Source organism: Tauraco erythrolophus, chromosome 1, assembly GCF_009769465.1.
Source record: "Tauraco erythrolophus isolate bTauEry1 chromosome 1, bTauEry1.pri, whole genome shotgun sequence".
Lineage (NCBI taxonomy): Eukaryota > Metazoa > Chordata > Aves > Musophagiformes > Musophagidae > Tauraco > Tauraco erythrolophus.
In genome coordinates, this window is record NC_141465.1 from 136,276,149 (window position 1) to 136,292,643 (window position 16,495).

Consider the following 16,495-nt stretch of genomic DNA (forward strand, 5'->3'; position numbering starts at 1 on the left):
GTTGGAACGGGATGATCTTTGAGGTCCCTTCCAACCCAAACCATTCTGTGATTCCATGTTAGCTTTTAAGACCAACGCCTCCTCAAACAACTTTTTGTCCAATATAAACATGTGGCGATGGTTAAACATGGAAAGAAGCATTTTTAGGTGAGAGCACAGGGCTGGTAAGCAGAAAGGCACTCCTAACTGGATATATTGAGGGTGGTGAGGTACTGGAAGAGGTTGCCCAGAGAAACTGTGGCTGCCCCATCCCTGGAAGTGTTCCAGGCCAGGTTGGATGAGGCTTTGGGCAACCTGGTGTAGTGGAGGGTGTCCCTGCCCATGGCAGGGGGGTTGGAACTGGATGATCTTTGAGGTCCCTTCCAACCCAAACCATTCTGTGATTCTATGATTCTATATCCTTTTCCTACCTCACCTGGCTGTCAGATCCAAAGAGTGTCCGTGCGAGTCGCACCGCTTACCGTGCTTGCTGCTGAAAGTCCCAGACCGGTGAGTCTGTGTTTTCTACTACTGAAGTAGTTATTGGAGCATCTGCACCAGCAACAGCAAATGACACACAGCTACTGGGTGCTGCTACTTCACGTTCTGTCAAAGGACTCCCTAAAATTATATAGAGTTAAAAAGAGATTCATTATTAATAATTTAAAAAAAAAAAAAAACAGAACAGATAATTAACAAATCTACTGTCTAGAAAATGCTCCTTTTCTTTAGCGGAGCTGAAAATACTTTGTATTTCAATAGGAGCAAATAGGAGCCTTTTACAGAGTAGAAACCAGCATATTCAAGGGAGAAATGGAAAAAGTATTTGTCCAAGACCACCTGAGAAGTCAGAGGCAAACCTAGGAATAAAACCCAGGTCCCCAGGACCTTGTTCCATGCTAGACCACAGAATTTGGCAATCCCAGGTGCAAACACAGAAAATACTCAGTGTTACTAAAGGTAGTTTGCACTACAAACTACCCAGCTGGGCTGCTGAGAGGAAGCTCACTTGTGTTGGTTGAATAAGAAAATGCACATCTGACATCAACAATACCCAAGGATTAATGAATTTTTTATACTCTCTATTATTTAATCTCAAATGTTAAATAGAGAAATTTAACATTCCTGCACGGTAGAATCAAGTAACCACCCTCGTCTGTTATGAAGGTTTAAACCGTGTCCTTTGAGGGACCTCAGAGATCATCCAGTTCCAACCCCCCTGCCATGGACAGGGACACCTTCCACTACACCAGGTTGCTCAAAGCCCCATCCAACCTGGCCTTGAACACTGCCAGGGATGAGGCAGCCACAGCTTCTCTGGGAAACCTGTGCCAGTGCCTCAGCACCCTCAGAGGGAAGAATTTCTTCCTCAGATCCCATCGAAATCTCCCCTCTTTCAGTTTAAAGCCATTGCCCCGTGTCCTGTCACTACACACCCTTGTCCAAAGCCCCTCTCCAGCTTTCCTGTAGCCCCTTTAGGCAGTGGAAGGTGCTGGAAGGTCTCCCCGGAGCCTTCTCTTCTCCAGGCTGAACAGCCCCAACTCTCCCAGCCTGTCTCCAGAGCAGAGGTGCTCCAGCCCTCGCATCATCTCCGTGGCCTCCTCTGGCCCCGCTCCAGCAGCTCCATGTCCTTCTTGTGCTGGGGACCCCAGAGCTGAAGGCAGCACTGCAGGGGGTTCTCAGGAGAGCAGAGCAGAGGGGCAGAATCCCCTCCCTCGCCCTGCTGCCCACGCTGCTCTGGATGCAGCCCAGGACACGGTTGGCTTTCTGGGCTGCCAGCGCACGGTGCCGGCTCATGGTGAGCTTCTCATCCACCAGCACCCCCAAGTCCTTCTCCTCAGGGCTGCTCTCCATCCATTCTCCGCCCAGCCTATCCTTGTGCTTGGGATTGCACCAACCCACGTGCAGGACCTTGCCCTTGGCCTCGTTGAACTTCATGAGGTTCTCACAGGCCCACCTCTCCAGCCTGTCCAGGTCCCTCTGGATGGCATCCCTTCCCTCCAGCGTGTCCACCACACCACACAGTTGGTGTCACAGCAAATGTGCTGAGGGTGCACTCGATCCCCCTGTCCATGTCACCAACAAAGATGTTAAACAGCACTGGGCCCAGTACTGACCCCTGAGGAACACCACTCGTCACTGGCCTCCACCTGGACATTGAGCTGCCGACCACAACTCTTTGATAGTTCTGCATCAGAGGAACACAAGGTCAAATCAAAGGATGGAGCTAGGTATTCCCCAGGTGCTGCTGGATAATATGGATTAGAGACTGTTGAATGAACGCTGCAGAATTTATACAATCACTTGCACTGAATTATAGCCCAAAAAGGAGGGGAGAGGCTTAAGGCCTCTCCTCTTCTGCATGTGACCCTTCCTCCAGGCTTGGACCTTCTTAGTCATGTTTTCATCAGTGAGATTAATTTGCTGCAGTGTATCATGGCTTGCAAAGCTGTAGTAGCACTTTTCTGCTTACAGAGCAGTTCAGCTGGTGCATGTGCAGCTAGCAAAACCTGCTAGGAGACATGGACCCAGCCAAGGGCAAATGAGGTCAGACTTTGCGACCAGCTATCACCAGTTATTACAGATTGTTTCCTCCTCTCTGCTTTCCAAGGACTCAGCATGTGGCTTTGGACTTTTCCAAGACCTTGCTGGCCAGGATGATTAAAACTGATGAGTATGAATGTGATCTAACTAAAAATAATTCTCTTTTCTCCTGAAGCCTGATTCTCCATGAAAATACGATCAAATGTGATTGATTTGCAGCAGCTTACTGAGTTATTTATGCCTTGAGGATTGGCTTAGGAATAAGATTGTATTTTTTTTAAAAAATACCCACAAGGACTTCAGTGAGAACATGCCATGCACAACTCTTTGCACTATGTTAAGACTGTGGACATGACAACTCCAACAGAGACATGGGCGACGCGAGCTCAGCTTAGAGGAACGAGCGAACTGTCCAGACTAGCTCACCGTCTCCTGCACGTAAAGGCAGACCTAAAATCAATCCTTGTAGTCAAAGGAAAACCAGCATTTCTCAAGTGTCAGCTTGCTCTTATTCCAGGAAATGAAAAGCCTGTAATAGACTTGTTATTATTATTATTGTGAAAAGCCAACAATAGAATTGTTGGCTCTAATAAGAGCTCAGCCATAAGCAAAGAAGTCTCACAGATTTAGCCCAGCGACTCCCAACGCCTGAACTTTGCACTGAAGTCAGAAGCACGGAAAATTCTGTTCCAATATTGTTTGAAACAGTGCTCAGAACAGTCAGAGCTAAGAGAAAAGACTTGTTGGTTTGAATTTCTGCATTTTGTAGAACTTCTGCATTTTTATAGGATTGATTTCATTCCTTTCCAATGTTATGAAATTTAGGCTATTTCTTTTCCTTATATTATTTGGAAAATGAAGGAAAAGAAGGCAGGAAAACTGAGTTTAGACCATGAGAGATATGAAGTAGTTTGGGAAATATTTTCTACTTTCACTCAGTTTCTGAAAATCTTAAGTAATTCTTCCAAAATTGCAGGAAGTTTATCATCCATGACATACTGGACTGGAAACATTCCAGCCTTTTTATCTGCACCACAATAATGAAACTGTCATAAAGAAGAATGAAAATTCTTTGTGAAACCAGCTTATATAGAATTAGTTTCAGTGTATCAGTTGCCTCTTGGTTAGTTACTTCTAAAAATCCCCTAAAAACGTTAAGTTGTTTGAAGATGGAAATACTGCATCAGCCTACACCATTAAAGAAACCTCCTTTATCCCATCAAGAACTGCAGCAGCAAAGAATGTTGCATCAGGTTTCCAAAGGCCATGAATTCCAGAAGATTATAGAATAATAGTTTACAAAAGAGCACGTGAGGGGCTTAACATGCATCACAGAATCATAGAATGGTTAGGGCTGGAAGGGACCTTTCAAAGGTCATCTAGTCCAACCCCTCTGCAAGGAACAGGGATATCTCCAACTAGATCAGGTTGCTCAGGGCCTCGTCCAACCTGGCCTTGAACGTCTCCAGGGATGGAGCATCCACCACCTCTCTGGGCAACCTGTTCCAGTGTTCAGAACTACTTACACTTAACTCATGGCTTATATTTGACTTTTTTAGTCGTTATCATGCCATAAAATGCTGAGTGTTCCGTTCTGGCATATCACCTGGACTGGGAAACAGTTGATCTTAACAGAGATGTTTCCAGTAAACTCACCTCGGGTCAGTTCCTTACTCCTACTTGTATTTAGGCAGCGTGCAATGGCCCAAACGAGATCAGATCACTCCAGTGCTGAGCAAACCCAAAGTCATCAAGTCACACGGTGCCAGAGGTGCCCAAGGTGATGGGTACAGCACCTGACGTGTTCTAAAGGGTTTTAACTCATCTTTAACAAAGAGATTTGTTTAAACTGCAACTTGGAAAAACAAAAGGCTCCAAAAACCTGCAAACTCACCAAGCGTGTTAGGCTGCTGCACACCAACAACCAAACATCACCAGCTGGGAAGGAATATTTGAACATGCAAAGAGCAGTTCTTTGGTGAACCTCGGCGTAGTGACAGGTCACCCAACTGTTAATTCCCACTCTGCAGAGCGGGAAGCAGCGTGGCAAGGCTGGGTGAGCTGGGACTGCTCTGCCCTTACATCGCCCTTCCTCACCGCTGCGCCTGGCAGCCTCCAGACAGCACGAGTAAGCCAGCTTTGCAAACTGATCATCTGCTGAAAATGCAAATTTGCAAGTCTTTGAGCTGTGTCTTGGGGTTAAGTTATTCAGATAATGCTTCACTTCAGAACCCAGCTGTCATCTGTAACTGCGAACATTATATTATTTATATTTTGGATTTTATTAGTAGAGGTGGGCTGAATAGTTTAAACTCCTGCTTCCCCTGTACTTGTACAACGATGCAATGCTCTCAGGATCACAACGCTACGAAGCCAAGTTCAAAATTCTAAAATTCAAGATTCTAACTTCAAGATTCTATGATTCTAAAACCCCATCGCATCCATTCACTGTGCCGGAATAAGTTTGAGGATTTTTTTTAAATTGCTCCATGCAGTATCTGTCATGAACAGATCCCAGGAAAAAGAAAATAATGAAAAAGAAAGGAAAAAAAGGGGGGTGGTGGTGTTACCTTTTAAACTTAGATGCATTGCTCTTTCCACAAGGATATTGACAGCAACTGTGTTTTCCAGAAACATCACGTCGTCTTCCTGTGGTTTGCCATTGGTGATTTCTGAACTTCTGATATCCAGTTTCTGACCCTCATTTTCAGAGATCTGTTGGCTCAGATCAGGGCGTTTCTCTGTGCCTTCATCCTCACTGTTGCTGTATTCCTCAGCACAGTGAAGTCTGCTGGGCAGAGCGGCAGAAGTGGAAGAAAGGCTGATGTGAACACGTACAGCAGCTCCTGCTAGGTCTGCAGCGTTGCACCTGAACAGTGGATAAACCCCTGCAAGAGAATTCACAACCAACCAGGTAAACAAGCCAAAGAAAAACTAGGATCCTGGAAAACAGCTGGTGCAGTTCATTACAAGTGAAGATCTCACATCAGGCATGCAAAATGCATTTCATTTTCACTGTAGAGGTTAAAAACAGGGGAATAACGCCCTAAATTGGGCACACCTTTGTTTTCCCACTGGCAGCTCAGATGACTATTCATCACCAACTTCCTCAGAGTCTTGGGATAGTGCCTCTGAATGATTTTTCATACATATATGAAGAATACAACATATACAGAGCATAAAAATTACTTTTAACTCTTGTTCCTTCTCCCTTCCCTGAGCATACTCACAAGAAGAGCCAATGACCTGTCCTCAAATCTACCTGCAAGCCAGTGGCTGATGGATACCACGTCCATGACAGAAGCCTGAGCAACCAAATAAAGCGAAAGCTTCCACGACCTTAGACCCATAGAATCACAGAATGGTTTGGGTTGGAAGGGACCTTCAAAATCATCCAGTTCCAACCCCCCTGCCATGGGCAGGGACACCCTCCACTACACCAGGTTGCCCAAAGCCCCATCCAACCTGGCCTGGAACACTGCCAGGGATGGGGCAGCCACAGCTTCTCTGGGCAACCTGTGCCAGTGCCTCACTATCCTCAATGAAAAAAATTTCTTCCTTAGATCCCATCGAAATCTCCCCTCTTTCAGTATTGCCCCGTGTCCTGTCACTCCACACCCTTGTCCAAAGCCCCTCTCCAGCTTTCTTGTAGCTCCTTTAGGCACTGGAAGGGGCTGGAAGGTCTCCCCAGAGCCTTCTCTTCTCCAGGCTGAACAGCCCCAACTCTCTCAGCCTGTCTCCAGAGCAGAGGTGCTCCAGCCCTCCCATCATCTCCATGGCCTTCTCTGGACCTGCTCCAACAGCTCCATGTCCTTCTTGTGTTGGGGACCCCAGAGCTGAACACAGTATTCCAGGTGGGGTCTCAGGAGAGCAGAGCAGAGGGGCAGAATCCCCTCCCTGACCTGCTGCCCACGCTGCTCTGGGTGCAGCCCAGGACACGGTTGGCTTTCTGGGCTGCCAGCACACGGTGCCGGCTCATGGTGAGCTTCTCATCCACCAACACCCCCAAGTCCTTCTCCTCAGGGCTGCTCTCCATCCATTCTCCGCCCAGCCTGTACTTGTGCTTGGAATTGCCCCGACCCACGTGCAGGACCTTGCCCTTGGCCTTGTTGAACTTCATGAGGTTCTCAGAATTACGGATTGGGCATAACCCAATTACTAATGGAATGGAAAGAAGATTACTCTTTCTTGATGTTTTAGTTTGTAACCAAACCAAAACATCAAGCAAGAGTGATGAAACACGCCCATGTTCTGTAGGAACTCACCACTAACACTCAGCGTTGTCCTTGACCTCTCTGCTAATGCTGTGAGGTCGACATAGGCAGATCCAACGAGACGATCTGTATCAAGTGGCCTTTCCACACCATTTTCTTTACCGTACGCCCACCACACCTGGACTTCTAATTTCTCCTCTCTGAAGAACCAAAGCAGTCCTTGGCTCCTTCTGAGAGTCACCTTGTTTGGTTTCTTAAAGTTCACTGTAACGTTCTTTGTGTCATCACTGAGTTTTGGCCTCCGAAGCAAAGTCCACGTGGCTTCCTGGTTATACAGCTTGTACCTGAGGTAGCAGTAAACGCTTCTGTTCAGGTGTGTCTGGCCTGCAAGCAGCACGCAGTGGACTGGCAGCCAAACTCTGGGGGTTGAGATGGTCACAGTCACTGGACCGGCACTCTGCTCCCATTCGTCGCTATCGTCCACGCTGTCTTCACGGCTCTCCTCACTGCTCCATCCCAAGAGCTTAGCAGCCTCCAAAACATGCTCCCTGTCATCCTGATGAGCAAAGGTAATGGAAAGTTCCAGTCCTCCCACAATGGCCTGCATGACGTTTGAGCAGTGTGAGGGCATTAATTCTTCAGACAGGGTGACTGGGTACCAGCCTGTAATACCTGCAGGAGAAAAGATCACGATCAGACTTATCCTACCTTTCAAAACATCAGTAAGGAATTTTCTCCTCTCTGGTCATTAGTCAAGGGCCAGTACTTGAATTGTTTCTTTCTTGTGAAAGTTTGGAATTAGTCATTTCATTTCATTTAGAAGTTTCATTTCTAACCTGAAAAAGCAGCGAATTGTCAGACCTCAGAAAACCTCAGCAGTGGTTCTGATCCTAAAGGCATTTTTCTTTCCATTCCATTAACGATACTCATTTTACAATGAAACTATATAAAATTAGGCGTTCTCATTTCTTTCCTCCTCTCTTCCCATTAAAAATAAACCCAAAATCTCATGTTGAGAATGATGAGAACTCTATGAGAACTATAAAAAAAGGAGGACTATACTGAAATTAAAGCAGAAATAACCACGGCAATAATGAAAACATCATTATTACAAAGCATAATCATCACAGACTAACACTAGATAGAGGAGGTATTTTACATTTAGATTAAAAAAAAGTTAATCCTACTGCTTTCTAACTTATCTAGGCCTTTGCTTCCAGCTTTGACATCTGAAAAGCAACCATTAGTTCTCCACTGAACACTACAACTCTTGGACTTTCCATCTTAAGGTAGAAAACGAACAGCGCTGAATAAAATACTAAAGGGGATGTGCTGGTTTGAGCTGGGATTTCTTCAGAGTAGCTTCAGAACATTCATTCAGCTACTATACATCCTACACCCTGAAAACAGATCTTCAAACAACAAAGTTTATATGAGTTTTCTAATACAGGATTCTTAATGAAGACATCTGCAATATCTGAAAGAACTTTGGTCTTAAAAAAACCCCATAAAACCAACTCAAAAAAGAACAAAATCGGAATGAAAATGGTTTTAAGGAACTACAACGGCATTTACTCAGAATGTCAGCAGAGTAACACTGCTGAATTACCTGATCTTCTTCTCAGCAGGTCTCTGGTTGGAATTGTGACTGTCCCAAGAAGATAATCTCTTGATGTCCGAGCTGCCAGCGTCTCGGTGGCTGGAAAAGAAATCATTTTGTAAATACACCAAACTGCAACACAAGATTTAGAAGTGACTGGGACAGCATCTCCTTTGAAAGAAAGCTGCATTGCCTCGACGGCAGATAGCTATGGCAGATAAGTGTTCAAGGCCAGGTTGGATGAGGCTTTGGGGAACCTGGTGTAATGGAAGGTGTCCCTGCCCATGGCAGGGGGTTGGAACTGGATGATCTTTGAGGTCCCTTCCAACACAACCCATTCCAAGATTCTATAAGGGGAACAGTATCTCTTGAAGTCTTCTCTAAAGGCAGTTTAGGTAATTACATCTGTTAGCACCTGCACAGAACACTCACTCGTTTAAGGTAAAAATTAAGAGGACCAGACCATTTTGCAACAGCATTCAGTCATTGTCCTCCCTTGTCCTCCTTACCTGACTTGGTGCTCTGATGGTAGATGGAGAAGACGATATTTGCAGACTGCAAAAGTTCCCCCAGACAAGAGGCTTCTCCACTACTTTTCTGAATGATGAGGTTACATGGAAACTCTACGTGATGCTCGAACTCCGGGCAGAAAGTACAAGCCACAGCTCGTGTGTTGCGTGTCTCTGCCTCAGGTAGGAAGGAGAGGTGCACAGAGACATAAGCATTAACTCCCACACCTGCATAGTACTGGACCGAAGGGTTCTTTTGTGCCACAGCTCTTCATTTAGCATGTAAAAAGAAAACAAGACAGAGAATTACTATCATGTACAAGAAATCTAGGAACCAAGACAATTAAAACAGAGGTTTCAAGACTTCACGGTGAAAAGATGGGACAAAACAATGAATGTTGTAAGTCAGAACAGATGTGGGTTCTGGCTGCATATTATTTCTCACCAGTTTTTTAAACCTGAATCCACTAGGAACAGACATGAAATGTTGAGAATTATATCACAAGGTCTATCACTGGTAGCTGTGCTCTTATCATTGTCAGGATCTGAGACCGAAGTGGTTGAGAAAGTACTCAGCACCTTTCAAAACATTCCATACTGTAGAAAAAGCTGTAGGATAACTTCCCTGCTCTAGAAGGAAGCAAAAGGGCCAAGCCAAATTATTTTCACAGACTGTACTGACAAGCAAAAGGAGGTGAAATTGGCAGATGGAATTATTTACAAGTAAAACAGACCCAGGTATTACTCAGGTCGTACACCTGAAAGATGAGGAGTCTGAGGTTATTCCACTTTCTCAACTTCTCCAAGCACCACACAGTAGTGATTCTCATCTTACAGAGCCTACTTGAATTGAGATGGATCAGGAGCTCAGCAGCACTGAGAAAGGGTCAGAGAGCCCTGCTCCAGAATGACAGGAGCCATCCTTCTCTTATGGAATTGACTCCCTCTCTTCCAGCCCTTTCTTTCATAATCCTTGAAAATTGCATATTGGAACTAAGTCCAGGTGAAACCACGCACTTAGAGCAGCAGCCTTCTGGTGAAACATTTGCCAGTTAGTTTATCAATGTTGCACAGTGAAATTCAAGACAACAAGTCTCAGCTAGCTTTTAAACAGCACCAGTAACACCAAGATCCAGTGCCCAAATAGGCATTGCTCTATATGCCCTCGTGAGACCTCACTTGGAGTATTGCGTCCAGTTCTGGAGTCCCCAACATAAGAAGGACATGGACCAGTTGGAGAGGGTCCAGAGGAGGGCCACGAAGATGATAAGAGGGCTGGAGCACCTTTCCTATGAGGACAGGCTGAAAGAGTTGGGGCTCTTCAGCCTGGAGAAGAGGAGGCTCCGGGGTGACCTTATAGCGGTCTTCCAGTACCTCAAGGGGGCCTACAAGAAAGATGGGGAGAGGCTGTTCAGGAGGGCCAGTTGTGATAGGACAAGGGGTAATGGTTTTAAAATAGAGGGAGGTAGGTTCAGGTTGGATATTAGGAAAAAATTTTTTACTATGAGAGTGGTAGAACACTGGAACAGGTTGCCCAGAGAGGTGGTGGATGCTCCATCCCTGGAGACGTTCAAGGCCCGGTTGGATGAGGCCCTGAGCAACCTGATCTAGTTGGAGATATCCCTGTTCCTTGCAGGGGGGTTGGACTAGATGACCTTTGAAGGTCCCTTCCAGCCCTAACGATTCTATGATTCTATGATTCTATATCAGCCCATGTTTATGATTCTATGATCCCATATCAGCCTCCGGTGTAGAAAAATGTGGAAATGTAGAAAAACATGCCCTCACCATCTCGATCCTTCTGCAGAACCAGTGCTACCACACTGCACTGCAGCTCAAGGGACAAAAATAACCACTGATGTTCTTTGTAAAGTTATTTTCACTTCTGATCAGAACCCATTTTGAATCTCGGTCTCTGCAGATGGAAAGTTGGCTGGTTACAACGTGTTCTAATCTAATGTCTCAGCCTGCTGCCTTCAGATAAAGCTATTTTAAGAGAAAAATCTTCCTTTTAGAATTAGGCTTTACCTAGCTGCTGCTTGCAAACCAGCTGCTCTGTGTATGTGTACAGAAAGAGAAACAGCTTGAGCAGTTATTCCTGCTGCCGTTTTCATGGATCGTTGGTATCTCACACTCACATCAAGCAAGCCTGGGTTAAATGAAAGAAAGAAAGGAAAGAAATGGTCAGATTTTTATACAGTTACATCCAATAAAATCAATACTTGGTTATACCTCTCAATACAAAACTTACTCTATCAATGCAAAAAACCAACTCCGTATGAAATCCATTGAGATTGACTGTGCAGGATACAGGAGGCACGGAAGGAAATATTAAGGACTGCATCCTGCAGCCTCACCTACTGGCAGTCACATCAGATGGTTGTAAGGGCTCCTTCTCATTGGCAAATTTATGGCACAGAAAAACTGGAAGAGGCCGTTTAACCCAGCCGCACCCTCGTGTGTGCTCACTGTGATAGTTTTAAAATACCCTACTGCAGTATTTCGGCACAGCCTTTTTACAGCACTGCAGTGACAAAATCTTCAGAGAGACAGATTTTCTGCTTCTGCACGTGGCTAACCTATAACAAAACAACTGCAGCATACTGAACTCCCTCGCCAGCTCCCGCTTATTTTTACGGTCGTTTTTTCCAAGAAGCTGCCTCAGATCTCAGTGGCCTTCCCAGAGCTCATGTTCTGATGGAGCTGCTGGAGCGGGGCCAGAGGAGGCCACGGAGATGATGCGAGGGCTGGAGCACCTCTGCTCTGGAGACAGGCTGGGAGAGTTGGGGCTGTTCAGCCTGGAGAAGAGAAGGCTCCGGGGAGACCTTCCAGCTTCTCCCAGTATCTAAAGGGGCTACAGGAAAGCTGGAGAGGGGCTTTGGACAAGGGCATGTAGTGATAGGACACGGGGCAATGGCTTTGAACTGAAAGAGGGGAGATTTCAATGGGATCTAAGGAAGAAATTTTTCCCTCTGAGGGTGGTGAGGCACTGGCACAGGTTGCCCAGAGAAGCTGTGGCTGCCCCATCCCTGGCAGTGTTCCAGGCCAGGTTGGATGGGGCTTTGGGCAACCTGGTGTAGTGGAAGGTGTCCCTGCCCACGGCAGGGGGGTTGGAACTGGATGATCTTTGAGGTCCCTTCCAACCCAACCCATTCCATGATTCTATGTTTGTATTACTTGAACGAGCCACAAGAGAACAGAAGGCTGTCTCTGCTCATACCACATACCATTAAGAGCCCTTCTTCAGATCTCCCATTCCCCACCTTACATGGGAAGCTTAACTACAGACCAGCTTATTTGGCAACGAAGCACTTCAATATGCAGGGAGGACTTTTTTAAACTTAAGTTTTTGAGGGTTGCTCACGTTTAATCACTGATTCTTCACTAGATATGGTGACAGTGAAAGCTGGGAGGAAAGCCACTCGTGGTTGATATTAGTTGCCAACACAAATACGTATTTTTATTTGCCTCGGAAGCAAACACACCGACTTTGACTTTTAAACATAAAGTGAAAACCCACAAGCATTCCTTACCTGAAGACTGCAGATGAAATTCCTCCAAGGAATCAGTCCTGGGGACCAATGGCAGATTAAAAGTCTGTATCCCTATTTCTTCGCGATGCTGCATAGTCACCATGGCACACAGCCGTGACAAAGGCAAGGTCCCTTTGGCAACCATCTGGTCTCTGACGTTTGGGTAGTAATACCTGGTAAGACACAAAGAAGCAGCTTCAGTCACGCTGTTTCGATGATGACAAAATGATCAGCATCTCTCTCACGACTGCACGTAAGCCAGCTTCAGTTTGTGCGTCTTCAAACACCAGTCAGTCTCCTGACAGCTAAGGGATAAACTCAAGTAAGAGAATTTCCACGGAAAAAAAAAAACAAGCAGTGTGTGCTCATGTAGATAATGCTACAAACGTACTTTTGCACTAGTCCTAGCAAGTTAACTAGCAGAAACACTAAGAATTGGCATCCCAAAGGAAAACAAGAGAAGGATCCGACACCAAATATTCTCCACTCTCAATTTTCGTTAATAAATAAAAACAAAACCTGCAGAACAGATTTGTGGTACCAGTTTGTAAGTGCACAAAACGACTCTAGACTGCTTCTTACTGTGCTACTTGGCTCCAGACTCATCCTCAAGCAAATTTTGGCACCATATCTAATGAAGAGCAGGCAGACCAGGAGAAAGGCATCCACTGGGTTTTCAGTAGCAGTGAGTGAGTAACATGGTAGTACCACAGACTTGTGTTTTCCTTTCCATTTTGGGACAAATCCTGAATATTAATTGACTGTTCGAGTCTTGAGTAGAGCACTGCCTGAACAGCAGTCCTAACACCTTGCAATATTACACCTGTTGGTTTCTACTTTTTCCCTGTACACTTCTAGGAATAATTCAAGATGCTGACAGCATCATAGCAAGAACTCTCTGATTTGGAATCTGGTGGTCAGTATCTAACCTCTTTCCTAATCACAAAGATCTGTTGGCAAGCTTTTTCCATTATAAATTACAATTGGAACTTACAAACATTTTATAGTATATTCTTTTGTAATCAGTGACTTGTATGACAGAAAAAAACCCAACAAAAACAAACGAAAACAATGAAATTATACAGCCAGGGTGCTATTAAGTAAAATGTAGATGTGTTAAGCATTTAAACACCACTTTTAGATCATTATGCTGATAACAAAGTGGAAGAAAGCAGACTAAGAGCACACACTTTTTAAAGAAGTTGTAAGAAGAAAAGAGTAATTAGCACTCTTGAGGGGAAAAAAAGGGCTCACACGTCTGAAATGCAATCTTAAACACAGATATTCATCACCAAATGTTGATGAGCTCATCATTTTTTCACTTACTATTAAACATCCATTCCAGAGCTAGAGATTTGTCACCAGATATGTGTCTATCTGTGCTGCTGCGACATCGACAAAGAAAAGGATGTTATTCTGTACCTGCACCAGACTTCAAACTGGATTCCTCCCCCAGCTGCTCCTAGTGCCATAAATGCACTGACCAGGAGCCTCTGGACTGGGACATCGGCAGGAACCAACAAAGAATGATGATGCTCGTCATTAAAGACGGGATCAGGGACGCACAAAGTGGTCGCTGTGCGGAACGGCTTTAACTTCATGCCTACAAATCAAGCAGAGTTGGTTAAAAACGGTTGCATTTGTGAGTTTCGACCTTTTCCTACTTGCAGTCCATTGGGGGGCAGGACTCATGGACAGTAAGTTAAATCCTCCCACCAGAAGCTTCTTCTGAGTTTCACTTGACAACTCTTCTACAAGCAATTCACGCAGTCCCATGAACCTGTGAACCACAGGCTGAAAACTACTATTGAACATGGCTGGAAGCTGTGGAACAGTCCACAGGAGTTGTTATGGAACAACATAACTGACTCATTTTTCAGAGGAAATAAGTATTAATGATTCAAAGCACTCAAAGTCAACATTAAAGCCTTTCCTACAATTGCAATTAGTTAAATATTCCTTTATAATCCAAATTATCTAGATCAGGCAAGTCTTCTCTTGGTGCATCCATCCATCTTTGAGCAACCTGGTGTAGTGGAGGGTGTCCCTGCCCATGGCAGGGGGGCTGGAACTAGATGATCTTTGAGGTCCCTTCCAACCCAAACCATTCCATGAGTCTATGGAAACGAGCACCTTGAAAACCTCATGTATGTAAAGCCTTCGTTAAATTTAACCTTATAAAATCTTAGCACTCCCTGCAAATCTGTTCTTGCATCTTTGCAGGATCAGTTGGTGAGCTCCCCTGGGCTCTTTTAACAGAAAGGTACCATGTGAAGAGATTCAGAACCCGGTGTCTTTTTTTTTTTTCTGGGAACTTTGCCATCTGCCTCAGTCAAAGCAAGCTTTTAATGTACTGGTGTAGCCCAAGGATGGTTGCATGCAGAGCTTCTGAGGAAAGCAAGCACTGGCTGCATTATGGAAGCTCAGAGAAACACAAATCCTTTTACTCAGGCAGAGAGAACATCATCAATACTATTTAATTAAAGCAATGCTTTAAATAAGGATGTATTGTAACAGAAACTTACCACCTTCACACAATTCAGTTCCTTGCAGTGCATCACAACCAGCCTCTTGAACTGGGAAATAGTACTGCACGTAGCAGTCAGCCTCTCCCCAGACGGTGGACTGTAAGGGAGCGAGTCCTTTCACGCTCTCCACATGGATCTCAAACACATGCTCCATCAGGTCTTCTCCTTCTTGGTCTAACTGCTAATAAAATAAAGGAAATCCACATGGAAAGGACGACTCTTTAGGAAACAGCACACAAGAGGACTGGGAAGGTGAGATTCTAAGAAGCCTGAGACAGGGCACTCAGAACTACTATCTGCTCTTTTCTCCCTAAAGTTCACAAAAACCTTGAAAGCAAATTTTTTGAAATACTGAGATGCAATTTTTTTTCTCTGCAAAAAAAACACAGCACATAAAAAGCAGGAAAGTTCCTACACATCCAACTCAAAGGTAGTGGCAGAACCTGTATGGTGCAGAACAAGGCTGTGAGAGTAAAGATTTTCTAGAATGTTAATTTTTTTTTGTAGATTGAAGCAGTGGATACGCAGGGCAGTTAAAAAGGGCAATAACACCAAGACTGGTGAGGGAAAGTGGGAAAGGAAAAAGTATAAACAATATAATTCTGCAAAGAATGTGATCATTTATAACAAAATTGGTTACAGCATCAAAAGAGCTTGAGGATCACTGGTCTGTTAGAGAACCCACAGGCAAAATCCTTTTCACGTGTCCCTAATAGCAAGAATGGGAATTTACTGAACAATACCATTGCAGGCTTTGTAGGAGGAGGGTCCAGAGAGTGGGAAGGGCGCTGTGTGACGGGAGGCACCATCCCATCTTCGTTTTTCAGCCTTTGCAGTGCCACTATTTGATCAGCCGACCCCATCGCCAGAACGACCCTCAGGCTTCCACTTCTACTGCCGGTAAAAACGTCCATCACAGGCATATAGCTGTCCACAGCAACCACGGGATAGTGAGCTTGAAGGAGCAGGTGGGAAATCTTTGGATCTCTAGAACAATTAAAACCAGAAAAACTCAAAAAAAACCCAGCCCCAGCATGAGAATGAGCCATCTGAATATGAACATGATCACCCAAAGCTCATGATAGACGGGACTTGCAACGCAATTAGAAACCAGTCTATCTCCATTCCTCCAAAACTGGGCTCAATTACACCAGGCTTCACAAAGCACAGATCCACGAGCTGCTGAATGGAAAAGGCTCTTTTCAGCAATGACAAAGAACAGCTTTCCAGAAAATAACATGGCCTTAGCTATAAGTTATAAGAAAGAAATTCTTTACATTGAGGGTGGTGAGGTACTGGAACAGGTTGCCCAGAGAAGCTGTGGCTGCCCCATCCCTGGCAGTGTTCAAGGCCAGGTTGGATGGGGCTTTGGGCAACCTGGTGTAGTGGAAGGTGTCCCTGCCCATGGCAGGGGGGTTGGAACTGGATGATCTTTGAGGTCCCTTCCAACCCAAACCATTCTCTGATTCTATTATTCTATGATAAGTCAGCCAAGAGACCCCTGAGCGAGGTGATGAACTGGAACAAGGCTCCTATTAATGTCCTGTAGCCATATTATACTTTTATGAGGCAGTTATGTGCCTTTGGG

The 16,495-nt window shown here is 45.0% G+C and overlaps 1 protein-coding gene across 1 annotated transcript in view; it reads right to left on the reverse strand.

Moving 5' to 3' along the window:
* The window catches only part of C2CD3 (C2 domain containing 3 centriole elongation regulator), a 61,683-nt gene that overhangs the window by 19,877 nt on the left and 25,311 nt on the right, over window positions 1-16,495 (reverse strand). Inside the window, exons 16-25 of the mRNA XM_086622417.1 lie at window positions 15,651-15,894; window positions 14,905-15,088; window positions 13,802-13,982; window positions 12,380-12,552; window positions 10,875-10,995; window positions 8,847-9,115; window positions 8,347-8,436; window positions 6,789-7,409; window positions 5,094-5,411; window positions 462-600 (exon numbers count right to left, since the gene is read on the reverse strand). Of these exons, the coding sequence (XP_086478543.1) occupies window positions 462-600; window positions 5,094-5,411; window positions 6,789-7,409; window positions 8,347-8,436; window positions 8,847-9,115; window positions 10,875-10,995; window positions 12,380-12,552; window positions 13,802-13,982; window positions 14,905-15,088; window positions 15,651-15,894 (2,340 nt within the window). The remainder of the gene's footprint in view (window positions 1-461; window positions 601-5,093; window positions 5,412-6,788; window positions 7,410-8,346; window positions 8,437-8,846; window positions 9,116-10,874; window positions 10,996-12,379; window positions 12,553-13,801; window positions 13,983-14,904; window positions 15,089-15,650; window positions 15,895-16,495) is intronic.